Source organism: Cibotium barometz, chromosome 52 (genome assembly GCF_041138505.1).
Source record: "Cibotium barometz isolate CiBa-2024 chromosome 52, ASM4113850v1, whole genome shotgun sequence".
Lineage (NCBI taxonomy): Eukaryota > Viridiplantae > Streptophyta > Polypodiopsida > Cyatheales > Cibotiaceae > Cibotium > Cibotium barometz.
The window spans coordinates 3,356,081-3,380,000 of NC_141097.1; the positions used below are offsets into that span (position 1 = coordinate 3,356,081).

The 23,920-nt window shown below is 43.8% G+C and overlaps 1 protein-coding gene across 1 annotated transcript in view; it reads left to right on the forward strand.

Moving 5' to 3' along the window:
* LOC147608689 (polyadenylate-binding protein-interacting protein 12-like) overlaps window positions 1–20,705 on the forward strand; it is a 38,679-nt gene extending 17,974 nt beyond the window's left edge. Inside the window, exons 9-10 of the mRNA XM_086788831.1 lie at window positions 11,454–11,515; window positions 20,178–20,705. Of these exons, the coding sequence (XP_086644957.1) occupies window positions 11,454–11,515; window positions 20,178–20,229 (114 nt within the window). The 3' untranslated portion in view covers window positions 20,230–20,705. The remainder of the gene's footprint in view (window positions 1–11,453; window positions 11,516–20,177) is intronic.
* The last annotated feature ends 3,215 nt before the right edge of the window (window positions 20,706–23,920 follow it).

The window sequence follows — 23,920 nt, forward strand, 5'->3', positions numbered from 1 at the left end:
AAACACCTACACTGAGGTAGCCCTATGGGCTGGCCCCATCTCTACATGCAAACTACATGCCTTCAGATGTCTGGCATCCAGTTGCAAACCAGATACACAGAACATCTGACATCATTCCAGAGGGAGACTCACAGCGCGGACTGGCACTGCTTCATGTGCAGGACAATGCACACCTGACCTTGGACTCATGTGCAGGACAATGCACACCTGACCTCGGACGACTGAGATGGATCCCTGGCTGACTCGTCCCGGACTGGGCTCACATGGGACCAGTTCACCATCCCAGGTCCTGCACCTTCTGTACAGAATGTCCACGTGGCATCCAAGTGCGGGATGCATGTGACAAGAGCCTTGTCTGCCCTCTGTAAAGCCTCTTTATAACATGAGGGCTCCCCACAGTCAGTAAGCATCAAGTAGTCAACCCCTGGAACAAACCTGTCAGGGGCTCTGGAGGGTCTTGTGGACCTCCGTACCCAATGACCATCATTTGCAGGTTGCTGTCCAGCCTGCATATCACCCATTGGTGGCTCTTGTTCCATGCCATAAGGCTGAAAAATCATGCCCGGTATTTCCTCTAACTGTGGTATATCCATAGGGATATCTTCTGCCATCTCTGGCTGTCCATTTGGACCATTTTCAGCACCATTTAAGGGCTGGTTTTCCTGCTGTAATGGCTGATTTACAGCCCTTTGTTGTTGTCCATGATGTCCATCATCATCAAAGATGACTCTGCCAGGCTCCTGTTGCCTTGCAGGCTCCTTATACATGCATGTTTCATCAAAAATGACATCATTGCTGCGTATGATCTTTCTATTCACGGGATCCCAAAGTCTATACCCCATTTCACCTCTGTCACCATATCCTAGGAATATGCATTTGTGAGACTTAGGATCAAGTTTGGTGCGCATTTCCCTGCGTATGTGCACGTACGCAACGCAACCAAACACTCTCAAGTGCTTGTATGACGGAGGCTTCCCTGTCCATACTTCTTCTGGCACTTTCCCACCAAGCCTCGTGTTAGGTGACCTGTTTATAAGGTGAACGGCTGTCATAACAGCTTCAGCCCAAAAACCATGAGGTAATGCAGCATGTGACAACATAGAACGGACCTTCTCCTGAATGGTCCTGTTCATCCTCTCTGCTGTCCCGTTTTGTGGAGGATCATAAGGAGTAGAGAGCTCCCTCTTGATGCCTTTAGCATCACAAAAGTCCTGAAACTGTTTGGACATATACTCTCCATCATTGTCGGAACGCAAAGCCTTCAGTGTTTTGCCAGTTTGATTCTCAACAAGAGCAACAAACTTCTCAAACACTGAGAATGTATCACTCTTCAAACGAAGAGGATAAACCCACACCTTGCGTGTGGCATCATCAATAAAAGACACAAAATATTTTGCCCCTCCCAAAGAAAGCTGAGGCATCTCACATACATCTGTATGCACAAGCTCTAACTGAGCATCTTTCTGTCCAAGAGCTTTCTTGTGGGGGCACTGTAGTTGCCTACCATATATACAATGCTCACAAAACTGAAAACTTGAAAACTTTAGAGAAGGCAAGTAACCCAAACGAGACAATTGCTCCATTCCTTTGACACTCATGTGTCCCAACCGGCTATGCCACATAGAGATTTCCGGCAGCTCGGTTGCATTTACATTAGCATGGTGACAAACACCTGCATGCATAAAGTAAAGAGTGTCCACCTTAGAGCCTCTGGCAACAACCAGTGAGCCCTTACTAATCTTCCACTTTCCACTACCAAATGTGGTAACATAATCAGCATCATCAAGCTGTCCAGTAGAAAGCAGGTTCTTCTTGATCTCAGGCACATGCCTGACATCATGGAGCATAAGTTGTGAGCCATCTGAAAACACAAGCCTCACATCACCTCTGGCAAGAATCTTGCATGCATGGTTATCACCCAAATAAACCACTCCTTCATTGCCAGCAGTATACCTGACAAACAAGTCTCTGCAACCTGTGACATGAAAGGAGGCACCTGAATCAATGATCCATGAGTGCATACCATGACCACCTGTAAGAAGTGAATGGGCATCAAGTGAAGACGTAAAGAGGACCTCATCCTCACTGCCACCTGCATGTGACACATTGATTTCTTCAATCTTGACTCCAGTTTTGCCCTTTGGCTTTACATCTTTGGCTTCATCTTTCTCTTTGTCTTTGCCTTTTCCCTTTTCCTTTTGATCATTTTTCCATTTGTAGCATTGCTTTTTAATGTGTCCCTTTTTGCCACAATAATGGCATTCCAAATCCTTTTTGGAGCGAGACTTGCTCCTTCCCCTTTCTTGGCTTTTCCCCCTTTGCTGGGATCTCCCACGTGCATTCATTTCATTGGACTTTCCAACAGAGTTGTTTTTCTTGTTCATCTCTTCTTGAAGAAGAGCACCCTCAACATTTGCATATGACAGCATAGCATTCGAATTGCTAGTGGCTGTCCTAAATGTGTCCCAACTCTTTGGCAAAGTGCATAACAAAAAAGTGGCTTTGAACTCATCGTCCATTGCCAACTTTTGATTAATGACTTGGCTGACAATACCATTAAACTCATTTAGATGGGCTGTCATAGAAGCCCCTTCGTTCATCTGAAGACCTATGAGTTTCTTCAACCAATACACTTTGCTTGAGGCACTTTGTTGGGCATACAAGTCCTGCAATCTCTGCCACATTCCCCAAGCTGTCTTCTCTTCACGAATGCTGAATCCTATGAATAGAAAGATTATACGCAGCAATGATGTCATTTTTGATGAAACATGCATGTATAAGGAGTCTGGCAGAGTCATCTTTGATGATGATGGACATCATGGACAACAACCAAGGGCTGTAAATCAGCCATTACAGCAGGAAAACCAGCCCTTAAATGGTGCTGAAAATGGTCCAAATGGACAGCCAGACATGGCAGAAGATATCCCTATGGATATACCACAGTTAGAGGAGATACCGGGCATGATTTTTCAGCCTTATGGCATGGAACAGGAGCCACCAATGGGTGATATGCAGGCTGGACAGCAACCTGCAAATGATGGTCATTGGGTACGGAGGTCCACTAGACCCTCCAGAGCTCCTGACAGGTTTGTTCCAGGGGTTGACTACTTGATGCTTACTGACTGTGGGGAGCCCTCATGTTATAAGGAGGCTTTACAGAGGGCAGACAAGGCTCTTTGGGAGCGTGCCATGAAGTCAGAGATGGATTCTCTGCATAAAAATGGAACTTGGAAGTTGGTGCATTTGCCTGCAGGCAAGAAGGTTTTGCCATGCAAGTGGGTATACAGGCTCAAAGTCGCACCAGATGCAAAGCCAAGATACAAAGCTAGGTTAGTGGCTAAGGGCTTCAAGCAAGAATATGGTGTGGACTTTGATGAGATCTTCTCTCCAGTGGTCAAAATGACCACACTTAGAGCTGTGTTGGCTTTGGTTGCGCATGATGATCTGGACTTGATTCAGATGGATGTGAAGACTGCTTTTCTTCACGGTGATCTCCATGAGGAGATATATATGCAACAGCCAGAGGGTTATGCAGTAAGTGGAAAGGAGAAGCTTGTATGCAAGCTGAAAAAGAGTCTTTATGGACTCAAACAGGCACCAAGGGAATGGTATCATAAATTTGATACATTCATGAAATCCCAGAAATTCAGGAGAAGTGACATAGATCACTGCTTGTACACCAAGAAAGCTTTGGATGGCAGTCTATTGATCCTCATCTTGTATGTTGATGATATGTTGATTGCCGGGAAATCTCGTAAGGAGATGGATACCTTGAAGCAGAGGCTGCATCAAACCTTTGATATGAAGGATTTGGGTGATGCAAATCACATCTTGGGTATGCGGATACTTCGGGACAGAAATCAGCATGTGTTGTATTTGTCTCAGAAGGAATACATTGGCAAAGTCTTGCAGAGGTTCAATATGGACGGGGGGAAGAAAACTAGTACTCCTTTGCCTCCATATGTGAAACTCAGTGCTATGGACAGCCCACAGTCGGATAGAGACAGGGCTGATATGGCCAAGATTCCGTATGCTTCAGCTTGTGGCAGTCTCATGTATGCCAAATGGTGAGAGATATTTCTTTTGGCTTCATGACCAACCTGGCAAAGAACAGCTAAGTATACTTTGAGTTTGCAAAGTTGGTGCTTTTGCTATTTACTATGAAGTGTTTTTGATGTTCACTAACCCTTGTATAGCTATGCAAGGAGAAAGGTGTTGTTGTTTACCTTGAGATGGTTTCAGGGAAACATTGTTTATGGCTCCCTTTAATGGGATGAATTCTTTTCATGGCTCTCTTTATTGGGATGGATTATATCTATGGAGATTTCTTTCTTGGACGAGATTTATATAGATATTGGGCTTCACAAGCAATTTTTATGGACGAATCTGTCCGAGTTTATAGAGAAGAAATCTTTGGATATCTCATGGATATGATGCTTTTATGGATAAAGTCCACCTCTACTCCAAGGTGTGTGGTTAGCACGGAGTATGTGGTAAGAGTTATAGTATACGAGGATTATGGTATACAGGTTTATGGATTCCTGGACTTCTTTTCTAGGGATTTGGATCCATCCTCAGGTTTATGGATTATGTTTATGGCTCCCTTTTACTGGGATGGATTATTCTTTTTGGCTTCCTTTATTTGGGATGCATTGGACTTATGAAACTTATGATTCACATACCCTATGTAGTGTTCTCTTGTCCTACGTGCTCTCTTGAAGATTGTTTCTACCATGTGAGGGTGGAACAATAGAGAGCAGATGGAAGGGAACATGGGCACTTCAAAGGGTAGTGACAAGCACAACATACCCTGTGTAGTGTTCTCTTGTCCTACGTGCTCTCTTGAAGATTGTTTCTACCATGTGTGGGTGGAATAATAGAGAGCAGATGGAAGGGAACATGGGCACTTGAGAGGGTAGTGTGAGTTGGTGGCCGAAATGCCTATAAACTATGTGTAGCAGAAATGCGTATGGAACACCAGGTTATCTATGCCTGCGAGTGATTGTTTTCAAGACTCCTTGTTTAGCCGCCCTGTGTAGTATTTCTCTTGTTCTAAGTGCTCTTCAAGATGTTGCTATCTTGCTTGGTAGAACATAGAGCCAATGGTAGAGAATATGGGCACTGAAGTCGGGCCGGGCGTCAAGGCAGCTCCTTGGTGATCTACATCGACATACCATTGTTTTCTAAATGCTGAATTTCATATGCATGGGCATGGAGGATTTGGCAATGGATGCCCGTGAAGCTATGTATTGAATTTCTCCAATAGTAATACAATTTACTCAAGGGAGGGGTCGGCCGTTCCGGCTCATTGTGTGTCTCTTGTAAGCCCACCTCTCATCCAAGGTGTGTGGTCAGAGTACCAACACGGAGTGCAAGTGGTAAAGTGGACATGACGGGACTTATGTCTATGCCAAGGGTCATGTGGACCGATGTCTTGTTGGCAGGAGACTTATTTTGTCTCGCCCATTTACTTGGGACATGGATTATGATATCTGGACTTATGGGACTGATTTGTCTCGCCCATTTATCTTGGGACATGATTATGATATCTGGACTTATGGGACTGTTTCTGTCTCACCTATTTATCTTGGGACATGATTTTGATATTGGTATTATGGAGACTTATTTAGTCTCGCCCATTTCTTTGGGACATGGATTCTTCAGTTATATTGGATTTTTGAGACTGTCTCGTCTCGCCCAATCGATGGGACATGATTATATCTTGAATATATGGCTTGAAGCTTAAAGTTGCGGACAACTTTTATGAAGTTGGGGAGGATGTCACCAGCCTGGACATTTCCCAGTCTGAAAGGGGTCTGGTGGACTCCAAGATGTTTAAATATTTGGAAAGTACAAGCTTTGGGAATGGGGGATTATCCTAGAATACAAAGGACCACACTCCTAAAATTTAGGAGAGTTGCTATTTTTGGCCCGACTCCGATGGAAATTCTGTTCGCGTCATTACATCTGGAATTGAGGAGATACCAAGAGTTGGCAAAGTGCCTATGACAGAATGTCTACCAGTTGGGATATTTTTAGAGATAAAGTTTATGGAAGGACCCATCTCTTAGATTGGGACATGTGGCAAGAAAGTGGACCAAAGTGAGACAAGTGGCCTGACACTTGTTAGAAAGTGGATCAAAGTGAGACAAGTGGCCTCACACTTGTCACTTCAGCTATTGTGTGGCTCTCCACTTGTCATTGTAGCCTTCTCTTGCCATTTTAGCTCATGGGAGGCCCAAATCTATAAATTGGAGCCATCTCTCTTCATTAATAGAGGCTCTCTTGCTGCACACTAGCCTCTACCACCGTTACAGGCTGCCCTAATGATGGCTACTCTCTTTCTCTCTCTCTTGAAGGCTGCCCATGAAGAATACCGGCTTTTGGGGAGTGTTTTGGAGGCTTCCATCGCGAAGAAATACTGAAGGCAAGGGTATTTAATCATTTATTATGATTTCTAGCCATTGTACTTGTTGCACCAGCATTTGTACTTGCTGTACCTACCGTACCAGCCATCGTACCGGCTGTACCAGCCACCGTACCTGTTGTACTAGTCATTGTACCTGTTGTACCAGCATTTGTACTTGCTGTACCGATTGTATGAGCCACTGAACCTGTTGTACCAGCCATTGTACTTGTTGTACCAGCCATTGTACTTGCCGTACCGACTGAATGGAGAGTTGTACTTGCTGTACCAGCTCTATTGCATGAAGACCCGTGGTTTTTGGGGAAGAATCAGTACCCACACGGAGGTGTATGGATTATATTGTTGGCTCGGCATTTCTACAGCCTATGTTCCGGCTTGGTAGCCTTGTGTTGGGCTGTGTTATGGCATTTGTATAGGGATAATCCGGCATCTCCCGTGGGGAGAGTAAGGCCCTCAAAGCTTGTACATGATATTATTCTCCTTGGGTAATAAAATACTCCAAGGGGGGGGGGGTCGGCCCATTCCGGCCTCTATGCGGTGTCACACGTGCAAGCTCCATTTTCAGCATTTGTGGATGTTTTGTCCAGCTTTATGTTTTATGCAAAGTGATGATGGATATGTGTTAAGGCTGTGGCCATGTTTAAGTGTTTTAATATGCATTGATGGTATCAACAAGTGTGTCAAAGACCCTAGTCCCCTGGGCACCCGCCAAAGACCCTAGTCCCCTGGGCACCCGCCGCGAGTTACAATGAGGGTATGCCTAGTGTCTGTAGTCGCCGAAATAGGCGCTCTCTGGGCACAGTACCAAATGCCTTGCGGAAATCCACAAAGCAACAATAGAGCCGTTGCCTCCGTGCCTTGGCCTGATCAATCAGGCACCTCAATGTAAAAATGTGGTTGATGGTCGAGAAGGCAATAAGGCCAATCATGATGGTCCTGTAGTTCTCGGGGTCTACCCGCTTTATGGAACGGCACAATAGTGTGCATCATCCACTCAGCCGGAAACCCCTCTGACAGAGCTTTGTTGAAGAGATGAGCAAGAAATGGCGACAATGTATCAATAGCATAGATGAGATGCTCTCCTTGTAATCGTGTATGATCTGTCGCCCGTCCATGTTGGAGTCGGCATTTGGCCCTCCTAACCATAGGTGGGGTGAAGAAGGTGGAGACTGTGGGGCATGGCTCTGTGGGCTGTGGTATAGGGGGCTGTGCAGGCACATCATAGAGTCTCTTTGCATATGTCTGCCAGGTCTGAGGATCGGTAATAGGTGTGGGAGGACGGGGCTCTCTGAGTCTCCTCCAAGCAGTAGCAGCATCTCTGCTCATGAGCATGTGATATGTGTCCCAGTACTGAGCCTCCTCATAAGCTTGCCGCTTACGGCGGGTGAGAGTATGCATTCTCTTGCCTGCCTGTCTCTGGGTGATCTCCCCGCGAGCCCTCTGCACTCGGAGACTGCGGTAAAGGTTTCTGCACTCATCATGATACCATCGGTTCTGGGGCATGCTCCCAGATGTAGGTGGCTGTCCTGTTTGTATGTGGTATGGGAAACTCCTCGCGGCTGCGGAGTGCCGTACATGTGAGAGTTGGGAGGTGAGGATAGCCATGGGTGCCGATGGGTCTAAGGCAAACAGCTGATCATGAACATGATAGTCATACACATTGGCTAGGTCCTGAGTGAAGTGGAAAATAGTGCGTGGTGGCTGTATGATGGGTGGGTGGGTCTCCAGTAAGCTCCTAAAAGTGAGGAATAGATATGTATGATCCGCCCCAATGGGGCATGGTGGTACGGTAAAGTGAGACACCATATCTGCTGCCTCCCGGGATCCCATCACGTAGTCCACTGTACTGCTGCCACCCCCCACTGGAAAGCAAGTCAACCCACCTGAATCTGGCCACTGAGTCATCCCGTTATAAATAACGAGATGGTGTCGGGTCCCAAGCTCCAGCAAATGTTGGCCATATCCAGTGCTGTCAGCTCCTCTGTCAGCGGAGATCCGAGTGGTCCCTGTATCCTGTGTAGCTAGCGGCTCTAGTCTCAAGGGATCCTCAAAGTCATAGATTTCGCAGTGTTTGCTCTGAGTTCGTGCATTGAAGTCCCCCATCAAGAAGACTTCTCCCAGTGTCGAATAGTGTAAGATCTCCTCAGATAAGACAGAGTATGGAGACTCACTAGCCTCTGCTCCTTGGTGGTGGCAAACCGCGACCCCTTCGGAGGAAAGTAGCAAAGGAGGGCGATATAAATCCATCTGGTCTCCGAGAGACGTAAGCTAATCCACATGTATCTCGCCTCTGAGTCTCGTGCTACGACTCGAACATGCTCATGTAACCCATGTCTAAAAAGCACTGCAATACCTCCTGAACCTTGGGAGGTGGCCTGTCTCATCCCCTGTCAGTGAGCTGACTCCCACTGATAACCCTCAACCCGTGGTAAGCCCCTCTCCGGGCTCACATGTGTCTCTGTCATCAAGATGATATCCCGGCCCTCCATCACCTCCTCAAGTCTCCTTGGATGTGTCCATAGGGCTCCATTACAGTTCAAGAGTGCTATGTGTATCTCTTTGTCTTCATGCTGTTTCCTCCGTGTCTCATAGGCCAGATGGCGCTATTCGACCCTCTTCCCATCAATGTAGATGTGACCATCCCTATAATGTGCCTTCTTCCCTTCTTTGCGTGCCGCCTTGATCTTTGGCATGCATAATCTTCTGTGCTCCAGCTGCATCCATGAGAGAGAGAGAGAGAGAGAGAGAGAGAGAGAGAGAATGAGAAAATGAAATGAAATGAAATGTTATATTAACGTCTTCAAAAGGCCATAATGACCTATGAGACCAAAAGTTACATCATGGTGGATCTGATACAATGTCTGGATAAAAAAACCCAGAAAATGAAAAATAAAGATGATACTACAGGCACCTAGAAAATGAAACTGGAAATGGAAGGTAAACAGAAACCCTTATAGGGTGTGAATATAGTGAGGGGGGGGGGTACGCTATGGAGGTGAGTGGAATATAGTGAGGGGATACAATATCATGTGGGACGGAGAGAGAGAGCATCTACTAAAGACCCAATGGGCCTATGAGACCAAAGTGGTACAATAATGTCCATGGCATATCTCATCATGGAATGGAAAATAAAACAGAATGAAAACATAAATATAGCTATCTCACTGGGGTGATACAAAACTGTCCATGGAAACTCGTCATGGAAAACTAAGAACATAAAAACATTGGAGCAACATCAGCTCTGAGTAGATCGTATACCACTCTCCAAAATGTCAAGCATGGGGTTGACGCGTATGGCTGAGAGGTCTCCCTCAGCTATGTCACGTGGAAAGGTAGCTGGATGGCGGTGGAGCACGTCCTGGATCTGGAGCTGATGAGGTGATCGTGGCCGACGGGGGGGGGGGGGGGGGGTCGAGGGCGTCGGGCACGCTGGAGTGCAGAGGCTCGGTCCGAGGTAACTCCTCTCGGGCGAGGTAGGTCCAGAGCAGCTCGTGGAGGGTCCACAAGATCCACTATGTCGGTTTCCTCCACCTCTTGGGTCTGGAAGAAACTGGTGATGGTTGGCTAGGGGGCGGGGTGGCTGGGGCCTGTGGCTCAAGAAGGTGTCCCTGTGTCTGCGGAGCTCAAGCAGGAAGAGGCCCAGGCAACCCTAGTCCTGGAAGTCAAAGAGTGGACCGAATCCCTCGTGAAATAGACAGTGAAACCTCCTGCGGATCTCATAGTATACTGGGCAGCGGCATATGTAATGCTCCTCCGTCTCAACCTCTGTGTGGCATAGTCGGCAGATCCTCTCCTCTTTGGGTGTCCGTACGAGCTTCCCGGCTCTGAAGATGCGCTCAGCTCTACCTGTCTCCACTTTGAGGCGGTGGGAAGAAACCCATATCTGGCCTTTGGTTACATGCTCTTCGTACAGTGGGCATGCCTCATGTGGCCTTTAAGTGTGTGCGGTCTGACGGCCTCTATGTACATGTTTTAGTTGGTCATGTGACCTTTGCTTTGTATTACATTTTTGTAATCTAATCAACCAACCATTACGAAAAAAAAAGAGAAGACAAATACACAGTATTGGGTCCCGAAGACCCTCTGAAGGGCCCCTACGACCTATCGTGTATTTGCTTTATTGAATGTGTAGAATAACGGAATTCTGGCTGTAAATAGCCTGGACTGAACTGACTTGATTTAGACAACTTCCCTTGGTTGAGATATCTTTTCAGCCTGAAGACTAATCCCTTGATCTACACCTTTCCACCTTGTGTTGGCCCTTCACTTGGCTTGTCTACAGCCCTTGAACTTTCAGCAGTTGCAGAATATGAGATCGTTTTGGCTTAGTGCTGCCCAATGCTTATATAGGCCTAGAACATGCGAGTCGGTTTGCTTGTGAGGCTGTCAGTCAATTTCAGCAGCCCACAACTTGCATATTTCAGCATTAAATGTGGTGCCTTCGTTGCCCATGCTGAGATTTTCTATGGTCTAGGATCCTGTGGGCCATATTTTGGCTTTCTAAATTCCATCACGGCTCTATGAGACACACCATGGAACCTCCAAAACATGAAGATGAAGTGGTGATGAGAGAAGGAGTGGAAAGTCCGTGTTGGTAATAAGTCTATCAAATTCAAAACCTTTAGTAGTAAGTGGGATACGACAAAAGCGCATCAAGATGAAGTGGTGAACAGCCATAGATGAGAGAAGCAGCGGAAAGTCCGTGTTGGTGATAAATCCATCAAACCTTCAGTAGTAAGCAGGATACTACAAAAGCGCTAGTGTTTATTGGACATTTTGAGACTGCTTTCAAGGATGGTGTCTTTTTTGAAGACTCCTATTACTCCATGTGACTGTGTATCTAGAAGACTCCAAGTTACGCCACGTGACTTCATCTTTTTTCTTATATATTTTGCTTTTTGAGTAGTTTCAATTAGGCTAGTTTTCTTGTTTTGTTGCAAAATAATTGCAATTTTGTAATCAGGTTTCGTTCTTTTTCTTTGAGGAAAATGGTCCTAGTAGCTTTGGTATGTGTTGGGTTTTGCAGGCTGAAAGTGCTATGGCAGCTTTGAACTGTAGTGGTGCTACTTTGGGCTCACTCCCTATCAGGTAAATCATGAAGAAATTTCATGCCACTTAAATAGGGATTTGTGCCCGATTTTTAAATTTTTTGAGCCTTGTTGCATATGGTGATAATTCCGTAGTCATTATTCTTTTCTATAGCATCTATAGACAGTCCGTGTACTGTTAGTCGTTTTGTTGCTATGGCATACCAACAATTCTCGGCTACTTGTAAGTTGTGTCTGAAGATGCATTTATGAGGACATAACAATCATGGGTGTTTTTGTCTACCTTATGTCGTTCCAAATTCAGGTACCTTCTGTATTTAAGTAACCAGCTGAAATGAGGCATCTCTATTGAGAGGGCAGGCTGCAAACTCTGCTAGAATGATGTGATGCTGAATGGAGGTTTCATTGCATATGAGTTGTGAGAGCATCATGACTTGTCTCTGTATCGAATTCTAATTGGGCGATGTGAGATCTGCAGCCCAAAATGGTGCTCCATACATGGCTGCTGGTCTCACCAGTGAATCAAGGAGGACATTGTTTGGAAGTGCTAGAACTGAGCTTGGAGACATTGCCTTGTTTTTAGAGAGAGGACAGCCTTACTTTACCCCAATTGTGCTTCACATTGGCTTTGAAATATGCTAATTGAGCTATTTAGAGCCCAATTAGAGTGGAGGAGAAAGGACAGCTTTGCTTTACCCGTAGTGACCTTCACGCTATTGAATTAGGGTTTACGGTGCATCTCCACTTGTGGACCTCCTTGAGGGGATATCGGAGTGCATACCTATAGTGTTATATTTACAAGCATGTGAACAATTCCTTAATTAAGTGTAAGGTCAATGTGAATACACTTTAGTGCACTTACTTTGAGGCTTGGTTCAGTACCCATATAAAGGACCCTCATCTAACATTATTTATAAGTGCAGTCAATCTGAAGCAAGTTCCTTGAATCCCTTGTGTGCTCTCTCTCTCTCCAGGACCAGCGTTGCCTAGGCCTCTTCCTCCTTGAGCTCCGCAGACACAGGGACACCTTGAGAGAGCCTCGGTCCCAACCACCCCGCCCCCTCCCCCGGCAACCAACCATCACCAGTTTCTTCTGGACCTAGGAGGTGGAGGACATCGACATAGTGGATCTTGTGGACCCTCCACGAGCTGCTTTGGACCTACCTCGCCCGAGAGAAGCTACCTCGGGCCGAGCCTCTACACTCCAGGGTGCCCGACGCCCTCTGTCCCCCCTGTTGGCCACGATCACCTCATCAGCTCCAGATCCAAGACATGCTCCATCGCCGACGAGCTACCTTTCCACGTGACATAGCTGAGGGAGACCTCTCGGCCATACTCATTAGTCCCATGCTTGATATTTTGGAGAGTGGTATACCATCCTCTCGGAGCTGATGTTGCTCTCATGTTTCTATGTTCTTAGTATTCCATGATGAGTTTCCATGGATAGTTTTGTATCACCCCAATGAGATAGCTATGTTTATGTTTTCTTTCTGTTTTATTTTCTATTCCATGATGAGATATGCCATGGACATTATTGTATCACTTTGGTCTCATAGGCCCATTGGGTCTTTAGTAGACGCTTAATCTCTCTCTCTCTCTCTCTCTCTCTCTCTCTCTCTCTCTCTCTCGTGCAAGCGTGTGTGTTCATGCAATCAAGTGTTTCTTTGTCTCCTCTTCTCTCCCATAGCTATGCGTTTTACTAACATGGTATCATAGCTTTGGCTTTGAGCTGGCTTAGTGTGTGTTGATGCTCTTTAACACAAAGAATCGACTCCTATTCATCTTGTGCTGTTGCAAACGCATGTGGAGTTGTGCATGTGCAGTCCTCCTGCAATTCTTGCGAGCTCTTTCTTGTTTTGTTGCTGTTGGTTGTTGGTCTCACCAGCCTAGACATTTCCTAGTGTGAAAGGGATCTGGTGGCTACATGATTTCTAAATATTTGGAAAGTGCAAGCTTTGGGAACGAGGGATTATCTTGGAATACAAAGGATCACACTCCTAAAATTTAGGAGAGTTGCTATTTTTGGCCCGACTCTGATGGAAATTCTATTTGCATCATTACGTCTGGATGTGACATGCAGGGGATTGATCGTAGTAAAACAACCTTAGGCTAATACTAAACTTCGCTTAATGATACTTAAGAGATAGACAATGGTATCAATGCAATGCAATGCAGCTATATTAAATGCAATGGTTACAATGAAGATCTATGCTGAATATCCTTCTTAGAATGAGGGAGATATGCTGAATGCTGATGGTGGCTGGCTGTTCCTTTCTCCACTGCTGAGGTCCACCCTTGGATTTTGGCTTTCCTCTATGTAGGAGGTAGGAAGATGACTGAAAGCTGTCTATGATGCTGTCTACTGACTACATGCTGAATATATTGCTGATCTGTTGACTCCCAATGCTCTCAAGGAAGGAAAACGCTGAGAAGAGAAGATGATCTGAGATGCTGGATTGAATGGTCTATTTATGAGCAAATGCCTGCTGGTCGGGTATTGTACAATAGTCGGCCAGCAGTCAACCTCCTCATGACTTCATTAAATGTCATATATCTTCTGTCGGCTGCCATGAACTGCTGTCGATTGCCATAAATGCCCACGACATGATGCTATTAAATGCTTTGATGACTCATGTGTTGAGGATGGGGCTGAAACAGTCCCATACATGCTGTGATAAATGCTTGAATGCCTGAATAAATGGATAAATGCTTGCTAAATGCTTATGAATGCTCTGATATGCCATGTCACTTGTACACCTTCCGGGTGTGCCTGTGACATTCCCCTCTGCGAAACTGTTGTTGGGTGGTATACCTTGGCAACCTTTCGATTACTCTGCTCATCCTTCTCCACTGAAACCATTGCCCCACTTCTGACTTCTTATGCCGGGACCAAGGTCGACTGCTAGAGTTGAATCCTTTGAGCCAAAGACTCCTTTATTGCGGGAACTACATGGCGAATGCCGATAGATTTGCTTGGAAAACGTAAGTCACCACTGACATGTCTCTGTGGAAGAGAACCCCTTGTTGCCAGTTGAAGAAGCCCCAAGCTCCATTTCAAGGCCCATTGGGCTTTTAGAGAGTGTGAGACTCAAGCTCTTTACATTTCACTATCATCATACATTTTGATGATGGATGTCATTCTTCCCCAGAGAACTCATGGGTAAAACCTGTATGCCTTGCAGATGCAAAATGCTAGATTGATTGCTAGGACGACTACTATACGGATGCAAGCCCTCTCCAATGCTCCCAAGAAAAGAAAATGCTGAGAAGAGAAGATGATCTGAGATGCTTGACTGAATGGCCTATTTATATGAGCGAATGCTGCTGGTCGGGTATTGTACAGCAGTCGGCCAGCAGTCAGCCTCTTCACGACTTTATTAAATGTTATATATTTGCTTTCGGTTGCCATGAACTGCTGTCGGCTGTCATAAATGCCCATGACCTGATGCTATTAAATGCTTTGATGACTCATGTGCTGAGGATGGGGCTGAAACAGTCCCATACATGTTGTGATAAATGCTTGAATGCCTAAATAAATGGATAAATGCATGCTAAATGCTTATGGATGCTCTGATATGCTATGTCACTTGTACACCTTCTGGGTGTGCACGTGACACTGGAATTGAACAAATACCAAGAGTTGCCAAAATACCTATGACAAATGGGCTACTAGTTGGGATATTTTTAAAGGTAAAGATTATGGGAGGACCTATCTCTTAGATTGGGAGAAAGTGGATCAAAGTGAGACAAGTGGCCTGATACTTGTAACTTCAGCTATTGTGTGGCTCTCCACTTGTCATTATAGCCTTCACTTTTCATTTTTTAACTCATGGGAGCCCCAAATCTATAAATTGGAGCTGTCTTTCTTCATTTATGGAGGCTCTCTTGCTGTAGACTAGCCTCTACTATGATGGTTGCTTGTATTCTTGTCTACAACACTTTATGGAGTGTTTTCTCACCCCTTCACTCCCCTCAACAGTAGGTTTCTCTATTTCTATTGCCTCTTGATGGCTGTACCAAGCTGTGCTATATTGGTTGCATTAAGTGATGCACCAATTGATTTGAGGGTTGTATTTGCTTGATTTGAGGGTTGTATCTGCTGTATCAGTCCATGTGGCGAATGGAGGGCTCTACCTACTGAAATGAGAGCTATTTCTATTGTACTAGCCCATGTACTTGTTGTACCGGCTAAATGGGGGTTGTACCTACTGTTTCGGATTCTGAACATGTTCTACCAGCCCATGTTATTACTATACCGGCTGAATCAAGAGCTATACCTGCTGTGCCAGCTCTATTGCATGAAGACTTGTGGTTTCTTGAGGAAGAATCAGTACCTACACGGAGGTATATGGATTATATTGTTGGCTCGACATTTTTACAGCCTGTGTATCGGTTGAATTTTACAGTTTGCCTCATGTTGGGCTGTGTTATGGCATTTGTATGTGGATAATTTGGCATCTCTTGTGGGGAGACTAAGGCCCTCAAAGCTTGTACATAATATTCTCTTCTTGGGTAATAAAATACTCAAGGTTTTTTTTTTTTTTTTGGGGGGGGGGGCAGCATTCCGCCCTCTATGTAGTGTCGACTGTGCACATCTCTCTTTTACAGTTTTGTGGATTAAGTGGCATATGTTTAAAGCTGTGGTCATTTTCAATGTTTAATTGCATTATTGGTCAAGTGTTTTGCGAAACCCTCGGATCCTCCGGAAGTTACAGCATAGCATATAGGGAGACGTGGTGAAGTCGTGTGTTCTTCTTCAAAGTGTGGAACTGAAAATGCAAAAAACGCAAAGGTATATACTTTCTCATCCGGTGGAGTGTCAATCTACTAAAAGCGCTGCTCTTGATTGCATAGAGGTGAAAACGCAAGAGCTTGTGCTACCGCTCATCGTATGAAGAAAGGGTTTGCTGAAAAACACAGATTCACTGTTGGTTCTTCATCTCATGGAGGGAGGAAAGGCGATTCAACCCATCTTCAGCAAAATGCGAGTGTGGTGCAACTCTTCATCAAGCCCAAGTTGCCGAGAGGACTGTTTTTAGTTCAAACGCAAAGGGGTTAAGCTGTTTTTTCTGTTGCAAGTCGTGTTTTGGGTGCAAATACAAGGATTCTTGCACTATTGGTTGAGGTTTTTGGTGTAAGTATTGGTTTAGGGTTGAGGCATAGCATCTCTACTACCTGTTGGGTTCTCAGAGCTAAACAAGTTGGATGGATCCAACTATCCATTATGGAAAGTAAAGATCTGGAGTCAGCTTATTGCCTGCAAGCTGTGGAAAGTTGTTGAAGGCAAGGAGTTGAAACCAGGAGGGCCAGAGAAGAGTCCCACATCCAGGTTGAGAGGAGACTTATCATTGAGGATGACGAAGGTGCTATTGATGAAGAAGAAGAAGTTGACCCATAGTAGATTGCAGATTGCAGATTGGGATGAGCGTGATGCTCAAGCCTTTGCCTTGATTATTGTGACCATGTTAGATTCCGTGATTCTGCTCATTCAAATGGTAGAGTCATCTATTGAGGCATAGAGGATTTTGTAGGGACAATTTGAGATGAAGAGCCCCACTAGGGTGATCAATTTGGAAAGTCAGCTATATGGTTTATCTCCTAACGAAGGTGACTCTGTCATTTCTTACATTACTTGGGTGAAGGACTTACGGGACATAGTTGGCACATACGCTCTCGAGCAAGTTGCATTCTTCTTATTGTAGTTTTGTCACTTCTTTGACAATTGGGCATAGGGATAAGCCTCTTGATTTTGAGGTGGTCTCAGCATTGTTACTTGAAGAAGAGACAAGGAGCAAAAGGTTTGAGTAGGCATGTAAAGGTGAGGAGCATGCTTTTGTTGCATCATTGGCACAAAGAAAGAAGAGAAGGGTAAGTTAAAGTCAAAGGTGAAGTGTTGGTATTGTGATAAGAACGGCCACACCATGAAGAACTGTGAGGTGAAGAAAAAGGACGAGTTCCAAGTTAAAGCAAAGAAGGCAGCATCTAGTTCTTCATCTGATGACGACACCAAGACTTCAGAGGTGGTTGCTAATGCGGTGGCAGCTACTGTGTTGATTTTGGCGGATGCAATGGCATCTGTCGATGGTGATCGGTTCTTCTAGTCTTAAGTTGGCCTTTCCCATCCAAGAGGGAGATTGATTCTCCCCTGTTATCTGGATGGGGTCTTCATAAGCAATGTTAGAACTTAGAGTGCACACTAGCGCTGAGGAGATCTAGGGTGGCAACACCTGGATTGGTTACCGGTCACTCCCAAAGGACTGGTCATTGTCTTCTTTGGAGGATTGGAGCTGTTCATCAAGCTCACTTGGGAGATGTAGTGCAACAAGGCATGAAGTCCAGAGCAGAGGGAAAAGTTTTTCACTGCTACAACATCATTGGTCGTGGAGCTGAAAGGGAGTGTTGCATGTAGGGTTTTCACAGTGCATCTCCACTTCTGAGCCTCCTTGAGGGGACATCACAGTGCATACGTATAGTGTTATATTTATGGGCATGTGAACAGTAAGGACCCTCATGTAATATTATTTATAAGTGCAATCAAGCTGAAGCAAGTTCCTTGTGCATCTCTCTCTCTCTCTCTCTCTCTCTCTCTCTCTCTCTCTCGTGCAAGCGTGTGTGTTTGTTCATGCAATGAAGTATTTCTCTCTCTCCTCTTCTCTCCTATAGCTGTGCGTTTCACTAACACACACTAGCTATGAAAGTCCTTATATGTTTAGTGACCTGCTCATATAGTGTGGTCTAGGCCAAGGGACCTCATCTTCCACCCCCTAACTCTCGCAATCAACCAATCAATGTGGCTCATGGGACTGTTGCAAAAATTCGTCAAAGCAGCAATATTACTCATCTCCTCAATGCTTTAATCTATTGTTGGGAATTTTCAGAAGTTCATGCATCTATGAGTGCAGTAAGTACTGCTGTTTAGTACGATCTAAACAGCAAGCATCAGAGTTAGTGCTGATAACTTTCATGGTTGCAACTTTAAGTCACAAACTTCCACATGGTGTTTGCTTTTCTTTGAATACTAGACTTCATTCAGTCCCTTTTTCACCTTAGTGTGAATGATTGGTTGGCAAGATTCTGAGTAGTTCCAATAGCAGTAAATAGCAAGCATCAGAGTTATCCACGAGTCTTGTCCACGGACATTTTGCTTTGGAAAGTCCATCGTGGCATCTTAATCAGAGGTTTTGTCTCAATCAGTCAACTCATAATTTCCAGCAGTCACCACTTGAGCAACCAGATGTCGTTGTTGTCTGACCGTGATTGCCATAAAAGTTGTTGAACTTAGAAATTCCCTTCTGAAATGATTCTTAGCTGATTGTTGCCGAGTTCAGATTGTGCACCTTGTGTGGGCAAGAATAGCTGAAGGCGATTAGGTCAGGATTCTATGGTGTCTTTCTGAATCAGGCTCATTCACCCTGATTCTGATTCCCATGATCCACTCTTCGTCATCCAGGATGTCACCTTCCAGCTGGAGAGGTACATCCAATGTTTGACTGGGACGCTCAGACAGTCTCGTATAGAGAGACTTTTGAATGTAGCCAACCAACCCACCATTGATACCACAGGTGTAACCCCACCACCAGATCCTCCCTCTTACAACAACTGAGTCGGTTATTTACGCTATCCAAGGACTCAAGAATGGTAAGGTGAAATAACACAGGCCCCTGATTGGAGTTATTATTTTATGACTAACCGTTGTCAGACCCTTGCACAGATCCTAGCCCACTTCTCAAGGAGTCCATTTTCCAGACCCTGCCCCAAAGTTGGTCACAGAGCATGATCATTCCCATTTACAAGGTGGCAAGAAACCCAATGAATCGACAAAGATGATGTACCATTATCTTTTACTGCATGTTAGAGTGACATGGAACCAAGAGCTCAAGGAGGGAGACACATCAGGGGAAGGACTCAGGAGTCAGATTGGTGGACCTAGCCATTGTCACCTCAGAAATAAAATGGCAGTATGAGCTAGAAGAGGAAATGTGTAGGATTTAAAGAAAAATGCGATGGGCCCCAGGCAACATGTGTGAACAAAGTGAGCAAAGCATATAAAGCTCAACCTGAGTATCTATGTTTGGGAGTGTTCTTGAGCATGATCATTCCCATTTACAAGGTGGCAAGAAACCCAATGAATCGACAAAGATGATGTACCATTATCTTTTACTGCATGTTAGAGTGACATGGAACCAAGAGCTCAAGGAGGGAGACACATCAGGGGAAGGACTCAGGAGTCAGATTGGTGGACCTAGCCATTGTCACCTCAGAAATAAAATGGCAGTATGAGCTAGAAGAGGAAATGTGTAGGATTTAAAGAAAAATGCGATGGGCCCCAGGCAACATGTGTGAACAAAGTGAGCAAAGCATATAAAGCTCAACCTGAGTATCTATGTTTGGGAGTGTTCTTGAGCAAAATGCCCCTTGATTCGAGCCATATTGAGCAAAATTTTCAGAGTGATGGAATATTCACACAGTAGTTTTAAGTATATGTGAGTGCAACTGAGTTGGTGGATGATACCAAAAATAAACACGTATGCACAAAAGACACAGCGCTAGGTCCCGACTGATTGTTGCGTTGTACAATGGTTGGTGCTTTAAAGCTGAATTAGAACTGACCTAATGTTTTTATATGTTTGTATGTAACAGAAACTGCTATTTAGGCTGCTTGTTAAGAGTGCTTATTGTTTGCCTTTTTTTCTTCCTTTCAGGGTGAGCCCATCAAAAACTCCAGTACGGCCTCGCTCTCCTCGCCTGCTTTAACATAACTCTAATGAGATTCTAAAAGTAGGATGATTAGAAAGGAAGCAGAATGAGTGTGCCAGTGCACCTGAGGAATATAGTTAGTAGGGAGGTATCTGCCAGCTTGTGAGAAGGCTTGAGCAGGTTATTAAAATTGATAGCATTTTAGAGTTGGTAGTGATCTGTGTAATCACCTGCTGCAAGGGCTTCTTGGGAGCTGCCAATGCCCTTTACAAAAAAATGGTATTTCAGCACACAGTCTTTTTGATGGAGTTCCCTTCAAAGATTTTATGCTCTTCTGCTTCTGTATATAGAATTTTCTGCTTGTTGCAGTTTTTAAAAAAAAAAAAGACAGACAGAAACACTGGGTACCAGCTCCAATGAACAATGTTGGTGCCCATTACATGGAACCCTGTAAATACTGAATAAGAGATATCTATCCACTTTGCCTCCTGGTCTGGGCTTAATTTAATAAATGCAGGCGATTTGTATGTTTTTATTAAGGAGATGAAATCAAACAAGTGTTGCTACTTCAAGGAGCCCTGTAAAGATCTATGGAGACGCCTTTATCCTCTTTGTTACCTAAATATAGGCATTTGTATGCTATCCTTTTGGAGTTAAAGAATCCTGAGATAAATACTCAGAGTTGGGCCACACATTGATGATTTTGTGTTTATTACTAGATTGAGTGTGAAAAGATTTTCAATATAGATGCTAACAAAGCATGAAGTTTGACTTACTGTTGGCTTGAAAGCTGGAGAAGCCATTAGACTCCAAAGCTTTCAAGGCTTTCATGAGCCACCTGTCATTTTTATTTTTCTATTTTGTCTCTTCTTTGTGAAAACATTTTACCACAACCTGAGAGAAGTATAGTCTTTTCTTTCATTAATTAATCTAGCAAACACAAAAACTGTCTTGATGGCATCCCTCACATTACAAGTAGTTGGCCTAGGAAAGTGTGAGATTTGATGTTTGTGAAGAACATCAAGAGAATCCTTTGTATATGTTCTCCAAATCTTGGAAAAGCCTTCTGAGCAATAATGCTGTAACTTTCTTGGAGTCAGAGCAAGAGAGAAAATTAACCATGCATTTTGCTTGCGTTGTGAAAAAACCCTCTTCTTATATGGACTTATGTCTTCCACATTTGGGCTCGTTGACAGACAAGCTGCTTTTGATTACAGCTGCTGCAATCATTCCAGATAAGCTCTACATTCATTGGGCTGCATGCCCTTGGACTATATCCTCATGTTTCTTAAGCCAAAGTTGATCGTAGAATCAAGTAATAATCGGTATGGTTAGAAAGTCAACCATTTTAATCTACGTTGTTTTGATACTTTGCCCCCCAAAAAGAACGAAAGAAAGAAATAAATTATATATGCATAGTTTAAACTTCTTTTTCTCAATCAGTTAGAAAGTGTGAAACTAATTAATTACAAGTAGATGAATGCATGCTAGTGTTGAGAGGTTTTTTTTTGGGGGGTGTGGAGCAAGGAACTAGCAAGTACAAGTAGGTTCTCAAAGTATGATTATGAAAGATATTAATGAGAAACACACAACCTACAACACAGTTTCATCCGAGGAGGTTCGGTCCCACGACTTCAAGGAGGCACTCTACACTTTCACCATCTGGACTATCGGTGTGTGTTTTTTGTGTGTGTCCGATTCAAGCCATCTCAAAAAAGAAAGAAAGAAATATATTAATGAGACATTCTCTTGAATTTAAGACCTTGGGTGGTGATATTTCTTATGGTGGTGGAGAAATGTGGGTACAAGATGGTGGAACATGGTTGAATAATTCAAGTGCAACAAACAACACTACGTTATAAAAAACGTGGACATAACATTTTCTTCTTCTTTTTGAAGCATAAAAAAATCAATTGAAGTATGTAAACTCCTTTTCTTTCATGAATATCTATCAAACAATATTTTACCCAATTGTCAATGGACTCAATAATTGGCTTCATTGATGGGCAATAAATAGTAACATTGAGGCTTCCATAATCTTCTCTTTTTCTCCTTTTACTCACGTAAAAATATTAACATTGCATAATTTACAAGGAATAAGGATAGCATGAAAAGAATCCACCAGTGGTATAGCTAATCATCGATGTGCTTTTCTTTGCATTAGTGTAGAGATGATGAACAACAAGAATACCGCAAACAATATCCACTGTTAAGTAATATAAGTAGAGGTACAAACATACCACAAACAATATCTACAATTAAAATAATACAACTAAGGTAGACAGACATGTGTAAAATTGAAATAACATTGTTCAAGTAAAGATTTAAAAATATTGATAACAAATAATGATTTAAAAAACTTCCCTTGTCTCTTCCTCTCCCTCCCTTTGTGTCTCCCTTTAGGTTAAGGGCTCGTGGCATGTAAGATGGAGCATTGAGGATCTCCACTACATAGAGACATATCCAAACCCATGCTATCATTGTATTTTTCATGCTCTCATAGGTCCCTTTGGGTCTTTTCTAGACATTAATATATCTTTCTTCTCTCTCTCTCTCTCTCTCTCTCTATTTATATATATATGTATATATATATATATATATATATATGCACACGCATACATACATACATACATACATACATACATACATATATATATATTGGACGTAGTTTGGCTTCCTTTTAATTTGGTTTGATCAAGGAGAGAGGAGAGATAAAAATATCACAATATTTTTGAGTTTAAAACTCCACCACACATGTGAAATAGGTGCCTCCTTGAAGTTTGGCTCCCTTTTAATTTGGTTTGATCAAGGAGAGAGGAGAGATAAAAATATCACAATATTTTTGAGTTTAAAACTCCACCACACATGTGAAATAGGCGCCTCCTTGAAGAGCTCCCTTCTCTTTACCAAGGTGTCAAAATTGAATCATTATACACAAAATATTTCATTTTTTTAGTAATACTCATAGTTTTTTTACCAATAAACCTTGTCCTTAGTCAACCCTTCATCTTATGTGAGCATTTACTCATTTTTGGGGGTTTTTCTTTTATAAATTGGATTTATCTCCTCCCCTCACTTGGATTGATCCTATTGGCCCATAGGAACCTTAATTGGAGCATAATTTAAAAATTTCTTAAAATCTAGACCCTTAAAGTAATCGAAGATATACTTCGGTCATGTTGTGGTAGGGAACCCAAGAAGTGGTACACAAGTGGAGTCATCAGATATTGGGAACATACCCTTCAGAGATTAAGAGTCCCTTGAGATCTAGACCGTCCATGTGTTCAAGTCAAGAGCTTACCTTGCCTATGCCAAAACAAATGTTGTTGGCACCTTTGTTGTAGAGCTGTGAAATGCAACTCCTTGTGCTAGCCCGTCCTTCGCATCCTCACTCCATTGTCACATCAGAATGCCCAATACACAATGGATGTGAAGGAAGAGCTCTATCCACCTAGATGGAGGCAAGATGAGGGTTCCCTTCACAGTGGTTCAATCTCAGAGGTGGGTGGGTAGAAGGAAAGCCCATGAGAGAGAAGCCTACAATCAAACCTATGCGTGCAAGCATCCATCAATCTCAGAGGTGGGTGGGTAGAAGGAAAGCCCATGAGAGAGAAGCCTACAATCAAACCTATGCGTGCAAGCATCCATCAATCTATGTAAGGATTCAACAAACACAAGCAAGCAAGAGTGTAGGGAGAGCTCACAAGCATTGCAAGGGAATGATTGTGACATCGGTATATGTGGTTCT